This window comes from Geospiza fortis, unplaced genomic scaffold (genome assembly GCF_000277835.1).
Source record: "Geospiza fortis unplaced genomic scaffold, GeoFor_1.0 scaffold192, whole genome shotgun sequence".
Classification (NCBI taxonomy): Eukaryota; Metazoa; Chordata; class Aves; order Passeriformes; family Thraupidae; genus Geospiza; species Geospiza fortis.
This window is the reverse complement of record NW_005054315.1, coordinates 8,832,870-8,856,244: the sequence shown is the minus strand read 5'-3', so window position 1 is coordinate 8,856,244 and position 23,375 is coordinate 8,832,870. Positions and strand designations below refer to the sequence as shown.

Genomic DNA, 23,375 nt, shown 5'->3' with positions numbered 1-23,375 from the left:
GCTGAAGTGTCCCATTTTCCCTGTTTTGCCCCTTCAGATATTGGGAGGGGCTAGGAGGTCTCCACACAACTTTCTCTTCTCCAGGCTGAACTGCCCCAACTTTCTCAGCCTGTCTCCGTAAGGGAGGTTCCCCAGCCCTCTTACCAACTCCATGGCCTCCTCTGGACTTGCTCCAACCAATGTAATTATTTACGCTTGTGCTCAGTTTTAGTAATTTCAGCATTGCAGCCGTGGCCTGCATCGCGTTATTTTATTTGTACCCCATATTGTGTGCAAAATCAAGTACATCTTTTGAAATTCTTTCTTTAGCAAAATGCTGCCAACCACGCTGGTTAATTCTGGGAGCCAGGGCAATGGTGTGCTGAGCCGCAGAGATGCTGCGAGGCACACGGCCGGAGCAAAACGCTACAAGTACCTCCGAAGGCTCTTCCACTTCCGACAGATGGACTTCGAGTTCGCACTTTGGCAGATGCTTTACCTGTTCACTTCACCACAGAGGGTTTACAGGAACTTTCACTACAGAAAACAGACAAAGGACCAATGGGCAAGAGATGATCCTGCTTTCCTTGTGCTACTCAGTATCTGGCTCTGTGGTGAGTGCAGGAGAACAGACAGCATAAGGAAGAGGGAGGGAAAGTTTAGGGATGAACGTTTGTTTTCCTTCTAATAACACGCACACACAAAAGGACCAATCTTTTGTATGGATGATCTTTTAATCAAAGTAGAATAGAAGAAAAAGGACTTTTGAAGTTAAGGTGGGAAGTAGAAATCATTGTAGGCTTAAGTAGTATTTTCTAGTCTTGAATTGATCTCTCCATTGCAAGTCATTTTCTGTTGCATTTTGGACTGCATAGTTCACTGTAACTTTACAGACAGTAAGAAAACCCTATGCTACACGGCAGTGTTTTTGTTTAAAAAATACTGAATTTTTGGTTTACCTGAATATTATGTATAAAACACTGTTTTTACCATAAAGGCCCTGGTGACATTCTGTATATTGCAGAATTAAGCTATAACAAAGTGGCTAAGATAAATGACTGAACTGCAAATTCAGTATTGTCTCAGTTGCCTTCTATTAAATAGTGTATTCCTGTTCATAATAGAAAAACTCTTTACTGAGATAGGATTACACATGTTGTTTTGGTTAACAAGGAGCTTTTATAAAACATAGAATGTCCTATTGTAGCATTGTCTGAATTTTTTAAAACATAGTTTGGGTGGAGCATTACAGTTAGACCCAATACAGATGAGTGTTCATATTTTGAATAAACTGCATTATATCTGTTTTTTCATGGGAAAAAACCTGTTGGACTGAAAATCTTGGGGAAAAAAAAACAAACTGGAGATTTCATAACAGGATACCTAAAAAAGTCCATCAGTTTAAGATCTCATGCTTTCGTTTCCACAGCTGACTTTAATGATCTTTCTCTTCTTTCAGTGTCTACTGTAGGATTTGGATTTGTTTTGGACATGGGTTTTTTTGAAACAATAAAACTGCTACTTTGGGTTGTATTCATAGACTGCGTAGGCGTGGGGCTCCTGATTGCAACTCTCATGTGGTAAGTAGTGATTTCTGCAGCCAAGTTCAGTATTGCTGTTCAGACACAGAGAGTCCTCTGCTGTTTGTGAGACACTTGGTTCTTTGTTTGGGGTAAACTTACGCTCAAGTATTGTCTATAGGGTTTATGCTGTTGTAGTAATTGTTTCAAAATGATACCTTAAAAAAGAATATATCTCTTTCTTTACTATTTGCTACAAGGTTAAATGGTCAGAAGGTCTGTATTATGATGAACATTCCAGCTTTTTTTTCTTTCTTCTTGAGTGGTTAATGTTCAGCAGTAATGCCAAATTTAAAAAAAAAGGTGATTAAAAAAAGAAAAAGCTGCTCAATCAAAATAATGAATGAAGAAGTCAAGTAGTGTAAGCCTGAAGATGATTCTGTTTAAGCAGGGCCATATACACTTGGCCTGTGCTTCTTGCTGAGGATTGTAGCTACTGCCACTACAGCCTCATCTGTTCTGTCTTGTGCTTGGCACCTTTTTGCTTTGTTGGTAGGTGCTGCCAGTTTTATTCTCTCCTGTCCAGAGACTTGCAGAAGTAGAGAGGCAGGAGCAGGTCATTTTACAGTCCAGCCTCATCAGCACCATAGATGGGTCCTGCAGCAGTAAGGGAACCATGAAATGACAGGAAGTCACTGTTTCTGTGCTGCAGCAAGGGCAGGGCACCAAAAAAAGAATTTTTCTTTTACAAGGAACTTAAGAAAGCAAGGGCATGTAAGAGTTTTTAGGGATGAAGTTGACATCTTAAAGTGATGGTGATTGGAAAAGGGATAAATCCTGACAGTGGCCTCAGGAACTCCTGCTTGTAATTGCAAAATTGAGAATGAGGTACATAAAAGAAACGTAGCTGATAGATGAAAGTTCCACTTGACCTATGCTCCTGTCTGGGACAGCAACCCATAAATTGCTTGGGGAAGGGCTAATAGTAATGCTCCCTGCCCCCATCCTCCAGCAATTTGTGCTTCAGGATGCAATCTCCTAAGCCAGGAAGAGTTCAGCATCTGCTGGTTTTGCTCTGTCTTTTAGTCAGCTTCCTGCAGGCCTCAGTACCAGTCACCTGGCCCGAGTTTGCTTCAAGTCCCTTCTTCCAGTCCAAGCTCACCTTTTTTCCCAAAAGCTCCCCCCATTCCTAATCAGTTTAAACTCCTTCTTGTCCCACCTCTCCTCACCTTGCACCCAGGCTCTGCCTCTTTGCAACCCTACCCTTGGCACAAAGAGTAGGTCAGAGGAAGCTTCCATGAAAAATCTGGTCTCTTATTTCTGAGCATGTATTGACTTCTTGTTCCTCCTCTATAAGGGATAAATATTTTGATGTCAGCAGAACTTAAGCTGAAGGAAAGAGCCTTGAGGCTCATTCAGTAGCCTGTAATACCAGGCAGTGCACATTGCCTTTGCACATCTTTTCAGTAATAATAAGCACATGGTATGAGCACTCTCTTACCCTCCTCCTGTCCTTGCAGTGCATCAGTTCTGTAGAGATCAAATAAGTCATCTCTGTGTGAGGTGTGCTGATCCTGTAAGAGCAGTTCACTGAAGTCATCTCCTGGTGTGTACAGAGAGAAGTGGCAGCTTGTGACTGATAAATTGGAGCACTGATCTCCTCTTTATAAAGAGGTTTTGTTTCTGTAATACCTGTGAGATATTTCAGCTGCCTGTAGCATGCAAGGGATGTGATGACAGTTTTAACAAAACCATTTTAACAATATTCTGGTCTGCATGATTCTTGCATGCTTTTATTCCCAGATAGCAGAAACTTTGTGGTGGAGCGTTGGGATCACATATGACTTACTACATCAAACTTATGTTTTGTCAGTCAGCTTTATAGATTCATATTAACAACAGTCTCAAATATTTTTTCATGTAGGTTCATTTCAAATAAGTACTTAGTGAAGCAGCAGAACAGAGATTATGATGTGGAGTGGGGATATGCCTTTGATGTACATCTGAATGCTTTCTACCCTCTTCTAGTCATTCTGCATTTTATCCAGCTGTTCTTCATCAACTGTAAGTTAAATACTTTGAGCTCTCTGCTTCAAAATGGTGCACTATCAAAACAGCTGAGAGCAGTTATCTCTTGCAGATGTCATCATATCTGATTCTGTCATTGGGTATTTTGTTGGGAATACATTATGGCTGATTGCAATTGGCTATTACATCTACGTGACGTTCCTAGGATACAGTGGTGAGTAACATCAACTTCTTTTCTGTTTGTTTGACTAAAAAGAAGAGCATGTTTTCAGGCTATTAATTTGATCTTAGCATATTATTTGTAAAGCAGAGGCTTAGCTGCATTTTGAAGTAACTCTTTCTTTGTGGTAAATGAAGTATGATAGAAATGTACCAATCCATGTTTTCAGCTGGATGGACATCTTAACCAAAGAATTTATATTCTCCACCTCACCAAATTCCCTTCTTGTATTAGTCCTGTAGCACCATAACTTAGTAACTTAGTTTTCTTGTTCCTCTGTAAATCCACTTGAAGATGTTTGCATTAGATAAAAATTCTGTAATGAGTTTAAGACCATAGTTTTAGGTAAAACAGTTCCCCAAGGCATTTTGAGATAACTGTAGGGCTAGTAGGGCAGAGACGTCTGAGGAGGACAGCAGAGTAGAACTATTTTTTATTGCTACCTTGCCCCAAGTCTACTCTACATGAAGCACTTTTTTTAAAGAGCACTACTTTATACTTGCTTCAATATTGCTTCTGTTTCAGCATTGCCCTTTTTGAAGAACACAGCTATTCTTTTGTATCCATTTGCACTTCTCATCATGCTCTATTTGATCTCATTAGCATGTGGATGGAACTTCACCAAGATGCTTTGTTCCTTTTATAAATACAGAGTGAAATAAAACCAGGACTTCATGTATCTAATGTTTATTTTGTTTCTACCTTAGCCATTTTGACAGTAAAGAAAAAATTAAGAACATTTTGTATGTAAATGGTTGTAAATTTCTCTTTATTGTAGATAATTGTGTAAAAAAGTTTGAAGTGTCCTTTTTTATTAAAATATTTACAACAGTAAACATGTTAGCAATTTTGTTCAAATACTTTCGCAGTACATTCCTAAAAACAAGTTACTTGTACATTTCTGTAGCTTAAATTTAACTGCAACAAGTCTATGTAGCATAACTCTTACTGCAGATACTATGCACATACTGGCATAAGCTCTACATTATGAGGGGTTTAAGTGACACCAAAAAGCAGTTTTATTGAAGAGTAATATTGGAATACCTTGCCTTGGGACTGTGTGAAAGTACAGATCAATAGTGTTGCGATGGTAAAGCAACAGCTGTCTCTAGATACAGATCTGTCCTCTCCTTGTATGACAGATTGTGAGAACAGATTTACTTCAGTGACTACTTCAAATATACATGGACAACTCTGGCACACAGAAGAAACAGTGATGAAAGGCACAATTAACATGACCCATATCAGGTTTCCAAAGATAGCAGCAAGTTTTAAACCCAATCTCTAGCAGTCCAGTGGGTATTACTACATCCACCATTCTGAGTGGCAGGTCAATCAATGAACATGGAAGGAAAGTACAAGTTGGTTTGGCTACAGGGGTGGGCTCATGGCAATGCCTGTAGCTGTGAAGTCCACAAGGCAGAAGTAGAAACTGACCATCACAAACAATACCTTATGGAAAGTGAAAATGACTGCTTTCCAATGCAGTGTTCAGCATGAAATATGAGCACTGGGATTCAGGTTCCAAAACAACACAAGAGTAAACTGGTTACAATAAGACAATTTCAATACTAGAATTTGATTTCTAAGGAAAAACTATAATTTATCTTAAAATACCAAATATGCTGGCAGTGCATCTTACAGTACTGTGTGTTTCAGCCACTGTTAAGGCTTGAAGAGATTCATGTTTCCCTCTCAGCAGATGCTGAGCAACGTTCTCCTTTAAACTAGGAAAGCAGTGAACTGCTGATCCATGGAAGGTGAAGGATTCCAGTCAGGATCTGCTCCCTTCCTGGCTAACAGCACAAGCTCCTGTCCTGCAGGCAGCTGCAGCCTAACTGTACACCTTTTCCCTAACAGGAATCCTACATCACTGATCATCCACTTCAGTTCAACAGTAAAATCACTTCATATTTAGTGCCCCATGGTGCGATACCATTGAAGGACTCGGGGCCTGTGTACCTTCCCTTTAGAGATATTAATGGTTTTCCCCTTGAAACAAGGCTTCCTCATTCTCAAAATAAAGCTACTTCAACTTCCAGCAGTTCACTGTTTACAGCAGAATTTAGCAAAACCCTTTAGAGACCACTAAGGTCAGAAAGGTGACACTCAGGAATAATTCACCAGGTCTCCATTGGCTGTGTGTTGTACATCAGCAATCAATGCTAGCCTGAAAACACCAGTTGTTTAATAGCTTTTCAGCCTTATGCTGGTGATTGTAAAGATGATTTAAAAACACGAGGACTTTGTTTTTTCCCCCCTTTCTAGCTAGAGTTACTTGTTCTAGCTTTTTCAGAATACATCCTTCCTAGTAAGAACAAATGTAGAACCTTGGGTTCATATATTTTAGGGGAGCAAGGCTTGAGAGGATTTCATTTTTCTTTTCCCCTATGAGACTAAAATAATACTTTTCAAGTTGGAGGCGAACTACAAACTACTATGATACTTCATCTGGAGCAAGTACTTCCAACAAAATATAGAGATTACTGAAATTATAATATATCTGGGGAAAAAAAAAAGAAAACTGGTACACAGTTTCCAAATTTTTCCAAAGACTAGTCACACTTCAGCTCATTCAAGGAACTGTGTTTCACACAGGCAAAGTATAAATTGCTTTGCTCTAAACTGACTCAAGGTATTTTAAAACTGCTTCAAAACAGTTAGACAAGCAGTGATAGCAGACAACAAGAGACTCCAGTCTTTTCTTGGTCCATGAATCACATCTATCTGAATTTTTCTAATCCATCTTAAGTACAAAAAAAAAGAATATATCCATAGGAATTTTTTCCATCAATGAAAACACACAATTGAGATGCCTGCAAAAGCTCAAAGCCTTATACAGTGCTTTAGAAACACTCTAATTATCACATCCTGTTCACATTATTTACAAAGTGTTCAGTAGCATGACCCACTGAATGAGCAAAGCAAGATTATACTGGCAGTCTTGTGTTTTCTTGGTCCCAAGCAATCCTGATCAGCTCAAAAAAGCAAATGTTCACATCAGCCAGTCTGTTTGGCATCCAGTATAAGAAGTTCATTTGCCCAGCTAATGAAGGTTTCTGGCTATGCCTTTGGTTTCACTAAAGTTTGCTTTTCTGGAGCTTTAACAGCATCAGAAGGAGCTAACAGCAGTATAGGATAGTGCAGGTTTTTTTCAAACACTTTCCATTATTGGATAACTCTAAGACTCAGCGGCCTCAAGGGGATTTTTAAGGTGACAACAAAAGTAACTTGAAATTCAATACATGTAGGGAAAAACTCCCTCAAAACAAGTAATAAGTTTAAGATGCTGTTTAAGATCTCCTGTGATAATATTGTCCCTTACAATGGAGATGTGCAGGAGACACCATCCCACTGGTGCAGACCCAGTCACAAACAGTACCCAAGCTAAAGGCTGATGAGCCTAACAGCCCAGGTGTTTTACTTCACCATACTTCCAGGAAGGAGTCTTGCACCACTTTAGCCTGATTTGGAACTTAAAAGTACAAAGCCGAAAACAGCTGTCTGCAGAAATAACCTACCTGATTCCACCAGCTCTGAATTTACCTGGATCTATGAAATATAATTTGTATTGATAATGTGGCACATTTTGTATTTGTTAATGTGGCACGTTTATCTAGAGAGCCTGTAAGCTCAGGAACATTGCAAGTATTGAAGCAGCCAGAGTATTTTCAACTCCTGCTACTACAATGTAATAAAAATGCATCAATCTTTAGAAAGCAACCCACATTTTACCACATACTAGTTTAATTTGTTGTCTTGGATAAATTTCTTCTCAACATTTTTGAAAACTAAATCTACTACTAACCAGTCTTGCAATCAATGTGGTACGGGTTCTGTGTATTTAAATATATTAGCAGTGATTCATCTTAACTACTGTGAATGTCAGGAACAGTGATGCTTTTAGAATAAGCACACAGGTTTCTTACATAAATAGTACCAGTAGACTTCCAGACTCATGGTAAAAATGGAAAAGGTCACTGTCAACAAAACTAATTATATAAAGAAACTGCAATATCTAATGTATTTCTGCAGTCTGGATTGTAATAAATAACCCTAGTTTAAATAACTTGCATCATTCATTCACAGACACAGCTGAGAAGAAAACCTAAACACTTTCTCAGACCTTTGCTAGCTGATGTGTGATTAAAAAAGAAAGCTGTTGCATGTTGGTAATTTGATGGCAGGGCGTTATACAGGAAACAAACGGGGCTGTAGCACCACAATACGCTAGAGTCACACGGGATTCAGAGCCCAGTCACCCACATTCCTAAATCCAAGAATCAACTCCATTTATGTGACCAGTGTTTAGCTTATGCCCACAGCATCTATGGGCAACACAAGCTTTCCAAGTAACATTTTATTTACACCACCTGATGCAATCAGGAAAAGTAAACAGGGTCCCCTTGGTATCTAATTTTTCTTGAACTTACACCAGTCTAAACAGAAGGTCTTGCTCTGTGTACAAATCTTGTCTTCCCTGTGTCCCCGGACAACATAGCTAAACCAAAATGACAACAGTCTGTAGAAGTAGTTAAGTTTTTCAACTTGAATATTGCTGAATTGTCAAAGCTATGGCACAATTCTCCAACAAGGCAGAAGAGAAGACAGGTTGACACTATGATCCAGTGGTGCTTGCCGTGCTAGCAAGGCAGCTTGAGGCTCCTGCTCCTTACAAACCTATCATGAAAAGGAGCCCAAATCTATCAGCTTTAATAGGGAACTACAAATTTAAGACCCCTGCTCTAGATCAGGGAGCCTGCAACAGGTTTTGTGCATCTGTGCCCTGATCACAAGGACAATAAAGGTCTTTTCCAACTTAAGTGATTCTATGATTCTGTGTTGGGGGTAGCAGAGTGTGGTTTTTTCCACAGGGAAAGCTGGCCAGCTTTTGAGATGTCAGTTCCAGGAGGCTGGATCACAGCACAACTGACAATACCCAAGCCAGCGTGGATGCCTCCCTCCAATGTCAATCAGGCACTTCATTCCTTTTAAAAGGGAGGAATTCCTGCCTCTCTTTTTCCTGGCCATTTCTGACTAACTGAAATCTTCCCATGCCCGAGTCCTTACACATAAGCACCTAAGCAGAAGGACTCTTAAGAAAAATAGCAGCATTAGTGCTGCAACAGTTCCACTCTGATTGTAACCCAGACCACGTTCTGTTCCTGACCGAATTTCTGATTCATTTAAGATCACTGTTGTTTCCCTTGAAACAAACAGGCAGGCTACTAACTTGAGGCCAAATTCAGTTCCTACTATAAAGTTAGTGTGAGTTATCACACTGATCCATAAAGGAGTCAAACTAAGACCTTGTTCTTAAAGAAAGGAAGAAAATAATCTGTAACTACTCACTAATTTATCCAAAAAAAATGCTGCAATAACAGAACATTTTAAAAGGAGACCTCTGTAAATCAAATGTATCTACTGTTCATTCTTTTGATAAAAGGTAACCTCTTGTCACTCCAAAGCAAAGCTGGAGAATGATTTTCTTCAGTACAGAAAATGAACTTGTTCAGCCTAGGAAATGTTTACAAATATTTTTAGAAAGAACTGGTTTGGAGTAAAAAAAATTTCTTCTAAAATGCAATGGATTAAATCTAAAATTACTGCAGATTTAGTACATAATATGAAACAAGACATTTCAACATGCTTTTTATGTGGCTACAAACTGTACATAGTGGAATTTCATAGCCCCAAAGAATAATGCTCTTCAGAACTCTGTTTATGCCTCTGAACATCATTCAGATTCTGTGTATAAAACTACGTAATTTAGAAACTTAATCTTGGTTTTTTTTAAACATGGCAGTATATTTGAAATATGGTATTAATTTATGTTTGCATCTCCAAAGAAAAATGTAGAAAGATAACTTAAACTAGAGAATTCATAAAAAAACTATATCAATTTAAAATTTTACTGCATAAAAATATGTACTTTTCAAATTATTTTAATAAATTAAATATCCCTAGCATTTTTAATATATATCCCTGACAAGTCTATAAAAGAGGGTTCTTGTTATAGAAAATAAATGGAACTCCGAAAGTACCCCCTTCATAAAACTTATTTAACAATAATTATATTTTTTTCTTCAAGGAATGTAACAATATGTACAACTCTATATTACTATACTATCAAAATAGTACAGGTTAAGCGTAGCAGGGTTCTGCAACCATAAGATGATAAAGTCACATTACAGTGGAGGACAACCTGGGCCTCAGACGAATGTTATCAGTGTGGAGCATCAGTTTCTGGATGGATCAGATAAGAAGGGGTAAATACAATCTTCTCATCTACAGTAGATTTCACAAGAGGTAGAGTTCAAGTGAAAAAGAATGACATTTGGAATAAGGTGCATGCTCAGTATTTTCAATTTGTGACTTGCTAAGGATGTCAGATTTTATAGGAAGAATTTTCAAGAATTCTTCTTTTTTCCTCTAAAGCAGATTTCCATGATCAGTTTGTAATCTTTTTAATATGAATCTGAAATAGAGAATCAGAAGAAATAAGTCATGGTTTAGTGTATTACATTTCTCAGTAATAAGAGGTAACTATTTTTAGTGTTAGCCAAGAGTCTGAGCTTCAAAACAGAATAAAGATATCTCCCATTCACTGGTTATGTTTTTCAATGTTCTCCTCTTACCTCATTCAGAATTGCCCAAACGGCTGAATTTTGTATCACTGAAAGCCGGAATGATGAAATAGGATTTAGGCTGGGGTCAACTGTTCCTTCAGCTACACCGTTTTCAAACTTCCCTGCAAATGTACATCATTAAGTCCTGTTCAATAAACTGAAGTACAAAATCTAGAAAACATATCTGCAGTATCACAATTCACAGTATCATTGTGACAGAACCACAGTGAAACCAGTATCATTCCCAAAATAAAAGGCAGTGAGTGATTTTGACATCAGATTCAGTTTTGCAGCAGCAGACAATACAGGGCACATCATCAACGCACACGGGATTACACATAAGAATAAAAGCTTTGAAACTGTCTAAAGGCATTAACACCTGAAACTCTGTGAAGATTTTTGCACAGGTACTCATTTAATATCAGAGAACTAATATGATGTAATATGATGCCTTTGGCTTATGTGTTTTCAAATAGGATTAAGGACAAAGAGATATCATTCATGCATAACATATTCCTATTTAAAGCATCTTCAATTATATTAGGATGAGTAAGAATTCAATTTAAAAGCCCAGTTAGACTTTACAGTTAAGCCATACAGACAACTGAAATTTATTATGACAAAAAAAAGTTATAATAGGATTGCCCAAACTGTGTTCAGCAACTAATTAACATGTATCCAAGCACCTTCCCCTGTTGAAATGCCAATTTCATCCTGTGATGAGCTGGTTGTCTATAGAGTGGGTTCAAATCCAGGCCAAGCACACAACTCAAAAAAGCACTTCTGCAGTCACAGGACAGAGGAGGTGATCTTACAAAACCTGGAAATGCCTCTGTTATAACCCAGGTGATCAATCCTGGCAGAAAAGTTAGATGCAGCTGCATTACAACTAAGAGTCACAAGAGATCTCTGTTCAGTACATAAGTCTTTGAAAAGAATTAGTGGACACAACATTAAGTAAAGCCTATGGGGTCATATACCCAAAAATGAATGATAAAAACTCAGGTTTAGATTTGTTTTGGTTTTAATAAAGATGTCTTTGAGAGTTGCAATAGTAAGAATACACATTTTTTTCTACTGTTGCATACCTATCCTGAAGTAACCATCCTCTAAGCGTTTGTCTTTGGTTTCTTTGCTTAATACCAGTTCTTCACTCTAGAATAACAAAGGACAAATGAGATAATTTATTTGACATATGACTTTGCCAGAGAAAGACAAATGTGTGCGCACTCTTCCTATATATTCAGCATCCATATTTTCCAAATAATTAAGAACAAGCCTGGAATATAGTTATTTATAGCCTTATAGAAGCCAACATTAAAAAAAAAAAAAGATAAAAAAAAAAAAAAAGGAAAGGAAAAAAAAAAAAAAAAAAAAAAAAAAAAAAAAAAAAAAAAAAAAAAAAGAGCAGCAGTGTTCCAGAACTGAACAATGCTTGGCTACAAAGGAGAAAAATCAAGTACTCTAAGTGCCCCATGAAACTCGCATGGTAACTGCCACGTGAACAGAATACTTAGCACATACTGGCATACACAGTAGGAGACAAGCAAAGGCAGGACCTGCCTTCTTTTTCTATGGCCTAACAAGAGCTTTCTTGCTTGGACAAATGAAAACTTACAGCTCACTTTTTGATCTAAGACTTTGGGTGAGATGGAAAGCCATCAGACCAGTGAGGGAAGCACCACAATTATCATTGCCTCACTATATGGATGGGGATCAGTAAGTTTTATTTAATAAGCACAAAAAAATTGTAGAAGAGATCTTGAAAAACAGCTTGAAAAGTACAACCATGACCCAACACTGAAAGACCCACTCTAAGAATTTCACAGGAATTAATTAAAAACGCTTGGCAAAATGGAGATTAAATTGACCAGCTTCTTTTTTTTTTTAATTCCTATTCTGAACTAAAGCTGCTGAAAAAGTGGTGGAAATGTTTTTGGTTATTTATCTGGGGAGCAGGTGTTTTGGTTTTCTTTGTTGTTGTTGGGGTGTTTGGGGCAGGTTTTTGTTTATAGATTGTCTTGAGGGGTTTTTTAGTATGCTGTTTGAATCCCCGACAAATCCAGTCTGGGGGTACTCTGGTTTCTAAGGGTTTTTTGTTTTCCTGAATTCTACTAAAGGAAGATCAGGGTTAAAATATTTGAATGAGTTTCTAGGTCTACTGAAGTCCAGGGTGGAGAAACAGGGCCCTGAGGAGCTGATGTCCTCAGCTGACATTATTTTACTGACAATATTTTCTTCTGACACCAGTGGCTTAGGAACAGGCCAGATGCAGAATTTCCTGTTCACCTTTTCCACAAATTGCATCAATAGCAATAGAACCTCTGTAGCATTATTTCCTTAAAGGATGCTCCAGTGAGGGACATTCCACAGCTAAGTAAACCCAGAAAAGAGATGCCTGCTGCACATTTTTGCTGTTTATCTTGTGCATTCTTGTATCTTGGGCTTAGATTAAGTGAGGGCTGCTGCTGTTTTTTGTGGTTGAATGTATTTCCACAGGTCTTGAGAAACAAACCCCTCAGATCTTATGATATAATATCCCACATGTCATGTTTTATAATTAGAACCAAACTAACAATTTTATTTTTAAGGATGGGAATAGTAAAAATTTCCTATTTTTGCCTGCTGTAAGGAAGGTAGACTGGGAAAATGGAGATATGAACTCGTCCATGATTACTTACTTCAAAAAAATAGATAAAAAGAAAGTTAAAAAAATATTCAACTTATATTCAGCAATTTTGGCCTACATTTCAAGATTCCTACACCAGGTATATGGGGGAAGGCAGAGATACTTTGTCATTTTAATACTAAATAAAATAAATTTGTCGGAAGTAACATCTTAATCCCCTCAGTCTTTGTGATATAAAGAGTTAGCTGTAGTATCTAGTAGAAGAAAAAGAACCCCTACCATCTGACTTCAAACAAGAATATATTTTAGATAATGTAGTACTCTCCTGTGGTAAAACTGGCTCATTTATGGGGAAAAAACATCAGAAATCAGGAGAAAGGTACACATTCTCTTTTAAGAATCTATATATTTCAGTATCTAGTGGGTTTGGATGTGTGTCAATCCCTGAACTAAGACTTTTTTACTAAGCCAAATAGCAGATTGACTTAGGTTTCCCATTTCCCAAAATACACAGGAGAGGGAAGACTGTTTATTTTTTTGTTTTAAATGGTAGCAATGAACTGGAAGAAAATGACCTTGTTCACCTCAAAATTACCAACAGCACTTGTAGTAGACTGCACCCTGAATGAACATCTGAATAGTTACAAGAGTCTTCTGTGAACATATCCAGTTAAAAAAAGGAAAAGTATAAGAACATCAGAACACCAAGTTCATACAGTTAAAAGAAGCATTTATGTCTCCTCACTGTTAAAGTCAAAAAAGAGGCTTGGCTTTTATCCTGTAATGGAGAAGATACAAATCAAAAATTTTGTACCTGAAAAGGCAAAACTTCTACAGTTGTGTTTAGAAGTATGTCTCCTGGATGCTCTGGATTGCCACTGTGAAACAAGTACCTATAAATGAAAAGGAAAACAAAAGACAGTCTGTACATCAGTCAGAATCAGCTGTGTTACTGTCTTACATGTAAATTGTCACATACAGCTGTTACAAGGATAAACATCATTTTTATACTGAGCCTACATCAGCTGGGGATAAGGTGCTTTCAGATATCACTGTAATTGGAAAGGGTCAGGTTTTTCAGTTGCTAAAGAGTAGCTGGGCAGCATTTTACACAGGAAGGGAGCTTGCATCACGTGCTGTTGCCAGACTGCATTACACAAAGCTGTGGTCATTACTGCCTGGCACACACTGGTATCACCTCCAGAAGCAGGAGCCCTGCCCTCCTTCAGCCTCTCCCTGTGCCCACAGGATGAACTCTGCAGATCCTTTCTGAAACAGTTCTGGGAACTTAGCCAAGTCAATATTTTGCCATGTGAGTGTTCCCCAAGTCCATTTCTCCACCATGGTTCACTGCAAAATCTCACTGATTATTGTGCCAGGAATTCCCAACCCACATCCACACCCTTTGTGTTACCTGAATTCAAACTTCTATTCCAAAGACAGATTTGTTTAAGAAAAAAATCCCTCAAAAAAAACCCCAAACCAAAAAAGCTTGGTTTTGACATGTATACACACATAAAAAAACCTGTACCTTTTTAAACCTGTACAAAGTCCCCATTACTCTCACTCAGTTGTGCAATTAACTTTTTTTTTTTAATTGGACAGAGTAAATATGTTTGAAACATTATCAATCAGTGAAGTGTTCAAATTCTAGCTGCCTACTCTGAACAGCTTTTGCAGTACTGCACATGTGTAGATTATGTTACAAAAGAGACAGTTAATTCCTCTTTGTATGTGACAGGAATTTCATGTTATTCTGAATATGTATTATATAAACCAGTAATAATATTTTTTTACCACTAGGTGGAATCAATGCTCAAAAATTATTCACTACTTGCCATTTTTTCTAGTGGACTGGAGTTAATTCAGATTACTGTCATAAACTAATTAGATCTTACACCTACTCAGATGTCACTTTTACGAAGAATATTTTACTTTTATTAGGTTTAAATGAATATGTAAAAATCTATCAACACATTTCAAATCTTTCTTCAGTTGGAACTTAGATGGTACTTACTGTTAATTTCTCTTCAACATTAAATATGCCACCAGCCAGAGACAAAATTAGTTCAGAAATTAACACTTGATTAAAATTAAAAACATTATCTCAATTTGCAATTTATTAAGATGCAGTTAGAAATGTAAATTCCAGCTTGTCTTTATCCAATATATCTGAAGCCAGGTTGAACACCTGCCATTAATCCATACTTCACAGCTACAAACAAGTAGAAGAAAACAGTGCTCTGACCCCAGCTCAGAAATGTCTGTGACCCAAAAATGATAGAAGTATTTTGAGAAAATGCACACACATGTAGAACATTTCTTTTATCAAGGCTCAGAAAAGGAGTAACACCTCACATTGTGATACAAGAAATCCATACTCATTTCTATTCCATTGGTTTCAGCAGAACTGCACAGTTGGACTGGAAAACAGAACTGGACTAAATAAGCCTTACTACTGTGTCTCAAGAAAAATAATTTCCACACTGTACTTTAATGTTAGGTTAGCCAATTCCAAAGTATACAAGCCACCTAAAACATCCACAGTTCTTCCAAAACAAATCTTGTGACTTTTTCTAGACATTGACGACATCCAAAAAACCCCAACAAGTAATAGTAATTATTTTCTAGGAAGATGCCTTCATTGGACATCTCAATAGAAAGCAAAACAAAACTCTCTGGAAAGCTGACCAGAAAACCAAAAGTACATTCTGCTGTCTTTTGACTGAATAGATCTAACTAGTCATACCTTAGTCAGTGAGATACCCTAAGCAGTACTGGCCATTTTTTCTCTTGAAAACACTGAAAATTCTAAGGAGACGTAATTTAAAATGGAACTTGCCGTCTAAGGTATTGCCATCAAAGGCTCCACCCAAACCACAGACATGCTGCTTTTCCTTAGCACTTAGTTCTGAGAAGACACGCCTAAAAATCCACAGAGAAACTCCCTGTGATCTGGGATCACTGTGCTCTCAATGAACAATGACTGGCTTTGGAGATTTGGATGGGTTTTTGGGGGAAGCAGTAGCAGTGAGGGCTTTGTTTGTTTCTGAGGGGTTGTCATTTATTTATTTGGGTTTGTTTGCTTGTTTTTACAAACAACCCTGCAAGCACACAGCCACAGCCAACCATTTCTCCTACTGTGCCATCAGCTTTGAGACTGAGCTGCAGCTTGCCCTCCTCAGCAGTTGTCACTCCATTAGAGCAATGCACTCCTGGCACAGAGCCAGAACAATTTACAGCAGTAATTAATCAAACCTGATTTCCATGTAATCAAACCTGCTATTTTAGTATATTTTCTATAACTATCTGTTAATCCATATGCACACACAAATGTAACACATGCTCATGTCACATTTTAAATTATGTTTAGAAAGGAAGGGATATTTTTATATCTGAGCCTTGCTTCAACACTTGACAGATAACACCTACTTAGACATTAAAAGTTACACAGATTGAAAACAGAAGCCTAAATACACATACACAGTCAATCCATATCTATAATATTTTGTTGAGGACTAAAATTTACCAATTAGAAAATTTTATTTGAAATAAAATTTAATTTATGAACAAACAGATGTTCTACAGTTCCTAAAATAAGTGTCATTAGCTATTCTTTTGTAAAACTTGCTTTTCTGACAGGGTAGATTTTCCAATGGAGATTCTTTGGAAATGGGTTGAGAGAGTAAAACTAATTTCAAAATAAAGGTCAGTTAAACCTCCCTTTCAAAAACCCTTGAAATGGCTTTTAAGTAACCTATCTTTTCCTCCCCAAACCTTCTGTGTTTGCACTCTTTATGTGCCAAGACCTTTTTTACAAACTTGCTGTTATGCTAGCTGTTCTCCTTCCCAGGTGATGAGAAGACTCTTATGTCTCCTAACTAATGAACTAATTTATTCATCTGATATTTCTTAAGTAAATCAGACATTTCTAAAAACCACAGAGACATTTGCAGGACATCTAGGGTCCTCATTAAATCACTAATGTAGAGTAATCCAGCTGATACCCAGAGGATTACAAGGTTGTTTCCTTTTATTTAATTCCTACACCAGTAGTAAGATGTCTGGCCCAATCCTTTTTTCTTTCAAGAGAAAGACTGGTTTAGGACTGGACTGAATGACCTTAAATGTCTTTTCCAACCTAAATGAGGTTCTGACTCTATAGTTTTCAGACTATGGTAGGTATTTCTCAATACAGATAGCGAAGAACCTGGGAATAGCTTTGCTTTCAAGTGCTTAATTATTTTGACACCTGTCCTGGGATTTACACATGACAGGCCATGTAAACAGTAAAAACATGTGCTTTTTTCCCCTAATTACTTAACAGTTTTCTTGGGGTGGAATCACTAAGATTTCTTTGTCTACCTGCTGCTTAAACCTAACACCTTCCGAAGCATTCCTTCAAATAAAAATTCTGAAAGCAGTGGTTCTGTAAATATAGTAATCCCAACGAAACACAAATTCACCTAAAGTTAACAAAGACAAACCCTACTATTGCCTAATGGAATATTACGTCACTATTTTCTTAATTACAAAATACAAACATGAACACAATTGAACATTTTTGATCAAAGTCATCAGAGAAAAGTAACTCTGACTTACAATTGCTAAGTGTAATACTAATGTATCTGAATCTAAGAGAACCTTTTCTGCTGGCAGTGTCCTTTTAACAAGTCACAGGTCAAAGATAATAACCAGCTACTCTAGATATTCAAACACAGAGAAAAACCTCCTCTCTACCAGAAATAATTAAATCTATGAACTCACTTACATACATTCTGCTCATGACCTCAACATGGTATGAGAATAAGAGAAGGCTAAGTATTAATATTTCCTGCAGCATTAAAAAATACACAGAATTTCATGAGCACTGAAGGTTTAAAAAACAAACACAAACAGAAAAAACCAACACAAATCACCAAACAAAATGGAGCAAAGTCAAAGCTGCAAAGAAAAACTTCTGTTTTCATACTCAGTGGCTTCAGTATTTACCCCGTTTGAGGGGTTGAGTTGTTGCCATGGAGCTAGATACACATCTAAAATCAAGACAAATAGAGGGAAAAGCCCCCCAGCCAATAAGCTGAAACAAATATTCATACACATCCTAACACACAAAGGGAGGGGAAGGTAGAGGTGTGATTATCATTTGTACACTGACAAAAGATACCATTAATCTGCCAATGCAGTTAACTATTTAGGGTACTTTAAAGCCCACACTCAGGTTCAGAACCCCTGCAATAGTGAGCAACCAGAAAGAGTCTCACCTTTTGTAACATCCCCCATAAAATAGATTAATCAATATTACTAATCTGAACTACTGACTTTAATATTCTTTTAATAGCTAAATTTTTTCATCACCTGTGCTTTCAAAAAAATCCCAAAACAACCATGCACACCTCTACCCACCCCCTATCTTGCTTATAAAGGGGTGAATCTCTCTTCTTTCAAGCATATCCAAGCATATTTTTGCCCAAAAATCTATTATTCTCTCTATTACCCAATTTGATTTCTTTTAGGTGATAAAAAACCTTTTTTATTTTATTTACATAAAGTGCCAATTATTTTTTCATCTATAGAAAGTGTTCTAATTACATGTTCTAATTAAAATAGAACTGAATACACAACAATTTTATTGTTAAATTATGGCAGTTTTATAAAAGGAAACAATACACAAAAATATCTTAAACAGCCCAATTCCCATCCACTGTCAATATATCTGGGTTTTGTTTTGAAGGAAAGAAGTTATTTGACCTGATACTAAACCTGATTCTAAGAATATAAGAATGCAGGCCTTTGTGCTCTATAAACATCAGCAATCAAATCCTTTCCTTCACATATCCTCCTTATGCCTCTTTTTAGCAATCTGATGTATTTTATATCCCATTTTCAGAACAGGAAAATAGGTAGGAAGGCAGAGAGGAAATGTTTCCTTCCATGTTGGAACAAATTATCCGTAGCAACATGCAGCCTTAGAGTTTTTAATTCTGCACAACATGAATTTCTGTAAAAGCAATATTCAGTCAGCAATTTTTTGGCTTTCTACAGATGCCATCATCCACTGCAAGAGTCATTATTCACGAATTCTATCCAGCATTTTTGATCACTGGATGCAAATGTGGTAAAAGAAAACTAATCTACCTCCTTTGTGTCACTTTCTCAGAATCCTAATTAGGAAGTGTTATTCTACTGTCACTGGAAACCAGTATTAACCATGCACTATTTCCTCATGCAAAACACAAACAGAAGATGAATCATTTCTTTTCCTTCTCTCAAGCTCAATTTATTCTCCTATTCTTCATGCCTCTTACTAAGTCATTTGAAAAAAATTGCTTATACTTCCAAAAAAAAGTGCAATTCCTCCACTCTATATATATGCATCTGCAAAGTACTCACAAAGGTAAGCAACATAGTGAAAGATATATATATATATATATACATATATATATATATATAAAACATCTTGTTGTTATAATTCCAAACTTGGAAAAAACTCCCCAAAAACAAACAAAGAAGAAATGCCCTAGCCTGCCCAAACCACAAAACAAAAAATACCCCTAATACCCCCACCCTATTACCTTCTATGCAAAATGCCTGGTAAGATTTCCACTTCCTCTGACAAAATGAGCCCATCTAAGTGTCTTTATATAAACTGGGCTGCATGGTTGAGAACTGCAAGGGTTGAATTCCCCATTTTCACAGAAGTGTTGACCCAGTGCACCAAAAGGGCTGAACTTTCTCATGTTTGTCAATGGACCACAAAGTAGCTTGACTGAAGAGGGAATGGAAGGATTCTGGGGAGTGGTCTGAGTCTGTTTTATCCATCACATGCCTAAGAAATTAATTTTCTCACACTGCTTCAAAACTCAATCTGAATCAATGAAACCTGTACCATTTCCTAACCCTCTTCACTTGTGCAGCATGTGTATAAGGTATTTAGCTGTGTAAGAAAATCTCATTCTCTGGCCTACTCTTCTACTGTTTCCCAGACAACACTGTGACACTTTCTAAAGCTGCACTGTCTCTCTGGAGTGGGCTCACATCAACTGTATTAAAAATGTCTGGCATTTAATTAATCTTAAATTTTTAATTTTGGAGGTGGTTCGGGGTTTTTTCTATTTCATGGATAGGGTGTTTTTGTTTGACTTCTTTTTTTTTTCTGGGGGTGATTGTTCTTTTACAAGATTATTTCTGCTGAATTTTTAATTCAGTGAGATGTAGAAAGGCTTTGTTGGGGTTTTGAGTTTAGTATGTGTGTGTATGTGGGTGTATGCACATAAACATTTTTTACCCTTCCAGCTTGGCTGGGGAAGCACAGATAACTCCCTTCAGTTTTACTCTACACAGGCATTTGCCACCATTTGAGATTGCACTTGGGTACGTGACCTCATCAAAGGCTGCAAAGATGCAATTATGACATCTCAGAGGCTCCAGTCCTGGAAATCACGTGAAGTATTTTAGGGTATCTCAAGTGGCATTAGACATCTAACATTTTGGCAACAGCGGTCAGCCTCCAAGATTTCTGACTAAGAACTATAAAGCCAGGAACACTGCCAAGTACACAAATCTTGGATATTAGTACCATTAAGGAAGAAGCAGCATGTCCTTGGCTTAGGCAGCTCTTTTCTTCTGTCTCTGATCCATACTTTGAGGGTTTTCTCCCTTTTCATATGAAGTACTGGCCTCATTGTTATGGGCAGAATTCCATGCCCAGAGCAAACAGCATCAGTGCCTGGGAGCCTGCCTGCCAAATCCCTGCTGTCAGTGCATCCATTTGAGGATGTTCTGCTTATTAGTACAGAAGCTTATGCAAACAGAAAAACCAAAGTTCTCAAATTCTCTTTTATGTACACTAAAAGTATTATCCCACCTGAAATGTACTGACAAACACCAAAACATTTAAAATAATACACTCAGAGATTTTCAAATATTTCCTATCAGCTGACATGACCATTACAAGCTTCATAACATGGTGTTGCACTTTAATAGCAAACATCTTTAGAATCAGAATTAAAGATTACTTCTAAATTATGCACTCTATGTTTATGCACTTTACTCTGTTTATGGTTCTTGAGCTAAAACTGCCCACAAAAGGTTTAATGCATTGGGCTGAAGGGGAGGTTCTACACTGAACACTGATTATGAACAAAGAACAGCTTATACATCAAGCAAGTCGCTGCTGTACCCATCTAAAACCAAAACAATTTTGCAGGTCTCTAGGTTTTGAGTGGTTGTTACTGCAAAAGCAAATTATGAGGAAGCAAGTTTTTTTCTGATACAATGCATTTGATCTTGTATCTCTCTAGCCACAGGAGGACTAGCATCCCTCTAGGATGGATAGTTAATTATATTTTGGATACATACAAGATTGACTGCTATGATACTTTTTTGGTAACTTTTTTGTACTTAAAAAAATCATTTTATTTTTCACTGCTAGAGAACTTGTTTTAAAAGCTGCCTTTATTTTCCTTTACAAAATATCACGCACCCATCTGTCATATTTTGTGCAGGTATTTTTCAGCACTGTCACAATAATTTCAAAGCAGGCAAAATAATGTATATCTTTAGTTACCAGGAGTCCAACAAGATACTATTCACACTCAATACATTGATTTTCCAGCTTAAATAGTCAAATATAGATTTTCTTGCATGACTATTAATTCTCTGTTGTGAGAAGATGCCAGGGGAAATATAAGTGAGGTTAACATCATGTGTTCCCTGTGATTCCAATGCCCAGAATGCAGAAAATGAGATGAACAGTCTCAAATACTGCACATGCAGTATCTATGCCAATATCAGAGTCAAATATAATTTACAAGGTGGTTTGTCAAGGTATAAAGATTCCACATTAAAACTGAAATCCCAGTCAGCAAGTTGTACCTCATAAAGTCACTTTATTAACAGTCAATGTCAATGAGGATGACTACTCAGTAACTTTGTAAAAGGAGAGGCCAACCAGCTACAGGGCAACTATAGAGTTCAAAGCACTGATGAGGGGGAAAGGGCAGGAAAAAAACCCAACACTACAAACAAAACCACATTACCCCTCCCCTAAAAAAAGTACCCAACTAATCCTTTTGAAAATATTCCAGATAGCACTATGAAGCAGTATTGCAGAAGAGTCTGGAGCACAAGTCCTATGGCTGGAGCCAGGTGAGGGTCAGTCTGTTCTACAATGTCTCAGAGGAAATGGCCTTAGGTTGCATCAGGGGAGGTTCAGATTAGATACTAGAAACATTTTCTGCACTGAAAGAGCAGTCAGGTATTGAAATAATGTCCAGGGAGCTGATGGAGTCATCACCTCAAGAAGTTTCCAAGAGGCAACTGTGTGTGGCACTTAGGGATGGGGTGCTGGGTTGATGGTTGGACTAGATGATCTTGAAGGTCTCTTCTAACCTTGATGATTCTGTGAAGCAGTTACATACAAGGAACCTCTTAACCTTTAAAATATGAGCCTCATATTTTAAAAATATAAAGAAAATGTATATATGTATACTAGTGAGGTTGGGGTGAGTTTTGGTTTTCAGTGTTCCTTTTTTTCCCACAGTATAAAATACATACTTGTCTTTTCCTGCAGCTTTTTTCTTTTAAAATAAAGGTCAGCATTTAAAATGCATTTATACTGAAGCAAACCTGAAGCCCTTTCTAAAAATATCCATTCTTAATTCCTACTGCAGAACAGCCAGAAGTTATGCACTTTCAAGGGCTTTCTCAAAGTAATTAGTGCATATGTTCTTTGAAAACAACATCTGACTTGTGTCAATCACACCTATAGGGAGGACTCTGAAACTTAGTCAAAAAAGAAGTGGTTGTGATGATGATGGACACCAGCATCACCTAAGTGCTGCAATGGAATGTCTTTCTCAGATGTGTTTTGACTGGTTCATAAAGAACCTCTTAAATATAATTGTCAGATTTAATAAATAAATCTGTGCTTAGAACAGCAATGTACATGCCAAAACAGCAAAGTGGATTTCAATAATTATGCAAAAAACCTGAGGGAACAGACATTCAATATTATTTATCTTTACAATGTAGGCTCTTTTGAGCATTTAGAGAACAGTCCATCCCTTTATTAAAAAAGACCAAAACCAACCAACCAAAACCAAACATATCTTCAACACTGTTATGCAATTTGTTTTTAAGAGGAACCTCCTTCAACCTACTTTCCTTCTCAAGGATTTCTACTGAAAGAAATCTATATATTTTCTTATGGCAAAGGATGAGACCCTAGATTACTATTAAGGGGCTCGGGTGTTTTGGCTGGAGAACTTTTGCTTGGAAAGAACTTAGAAAGCTTCAGTACAAGAGCTGTCACTAAAGTAAGCATTAGAATGTTTCAATTTACATGTCCCTGATCTCCAGGTGTGGTT

The 23,375-nt window shown here is 37.2% G+C and overlaps 2 protein-coding genes across 3 annotated transcripts in view; one reads left to right on the top strand and one right to left on the bottom strand.

Annotated features, from left to right (window-relative positions):
- Positions 1-24: 24 nt before the first annotated feature.
- On the top strand, positions 25-4,583 carry UNC50 (unc-50 inner nuclear membrane RNA binding protein). The gene is made up of 5 exons (XM_005420008.2): positions 25-593; positions 1,439-1,559; positions 3,424-3,563; positions 3,640-3,741; positions 4,273-4,583. The coding sequence occupies exons 1-5, from the start codon at positions 314-316 to the stop codon at positions 4,407-4,409; spliced, it is 780 nt and encodes a 259-aa protein (XP_005420065.1). The 5' UTR covers positions 25-313; the 3' UTR covers positions 4,410-4,583.
- The window catches only part of MGAT4A (alpha-1,3-mannosyl-glycoprotein 4-beta-N-acetylglucosaminyltransferase A), a 73,707-nt gene continuing 54,818 nt past the window's right edge, over positions 4,487-23,375 (bottom strand). The window contains exons 12-15 of one of the 2 annotated variants that reach the window (XM_031056177.1): positions 13,820-13,898; positions 11,465-11,531; positions 10,386-10,498; positions 4,487-9,993 (exon numbers count right to left, since the gene is read on the bottom strand). In XM_031056177.1, coding sequence (XP_030912037.1) covers positions 9,931-9,993; positions 10,386-10,498; positions 11,465-11,531; positions 13,820-13,898 — 322 coding nt within the window. In that variant the 3' untranslated portion in view covers positions 4,487-9,930. Of the gene's footprint in view, positions 10,226-10,385; positions 10,499-11,464; positions 11,532-13,819; positions 13,899-23,375 lie in introns of both variants that reach the window. The other variant, XM_005420007.1, reaches the window with a different exon arrangement.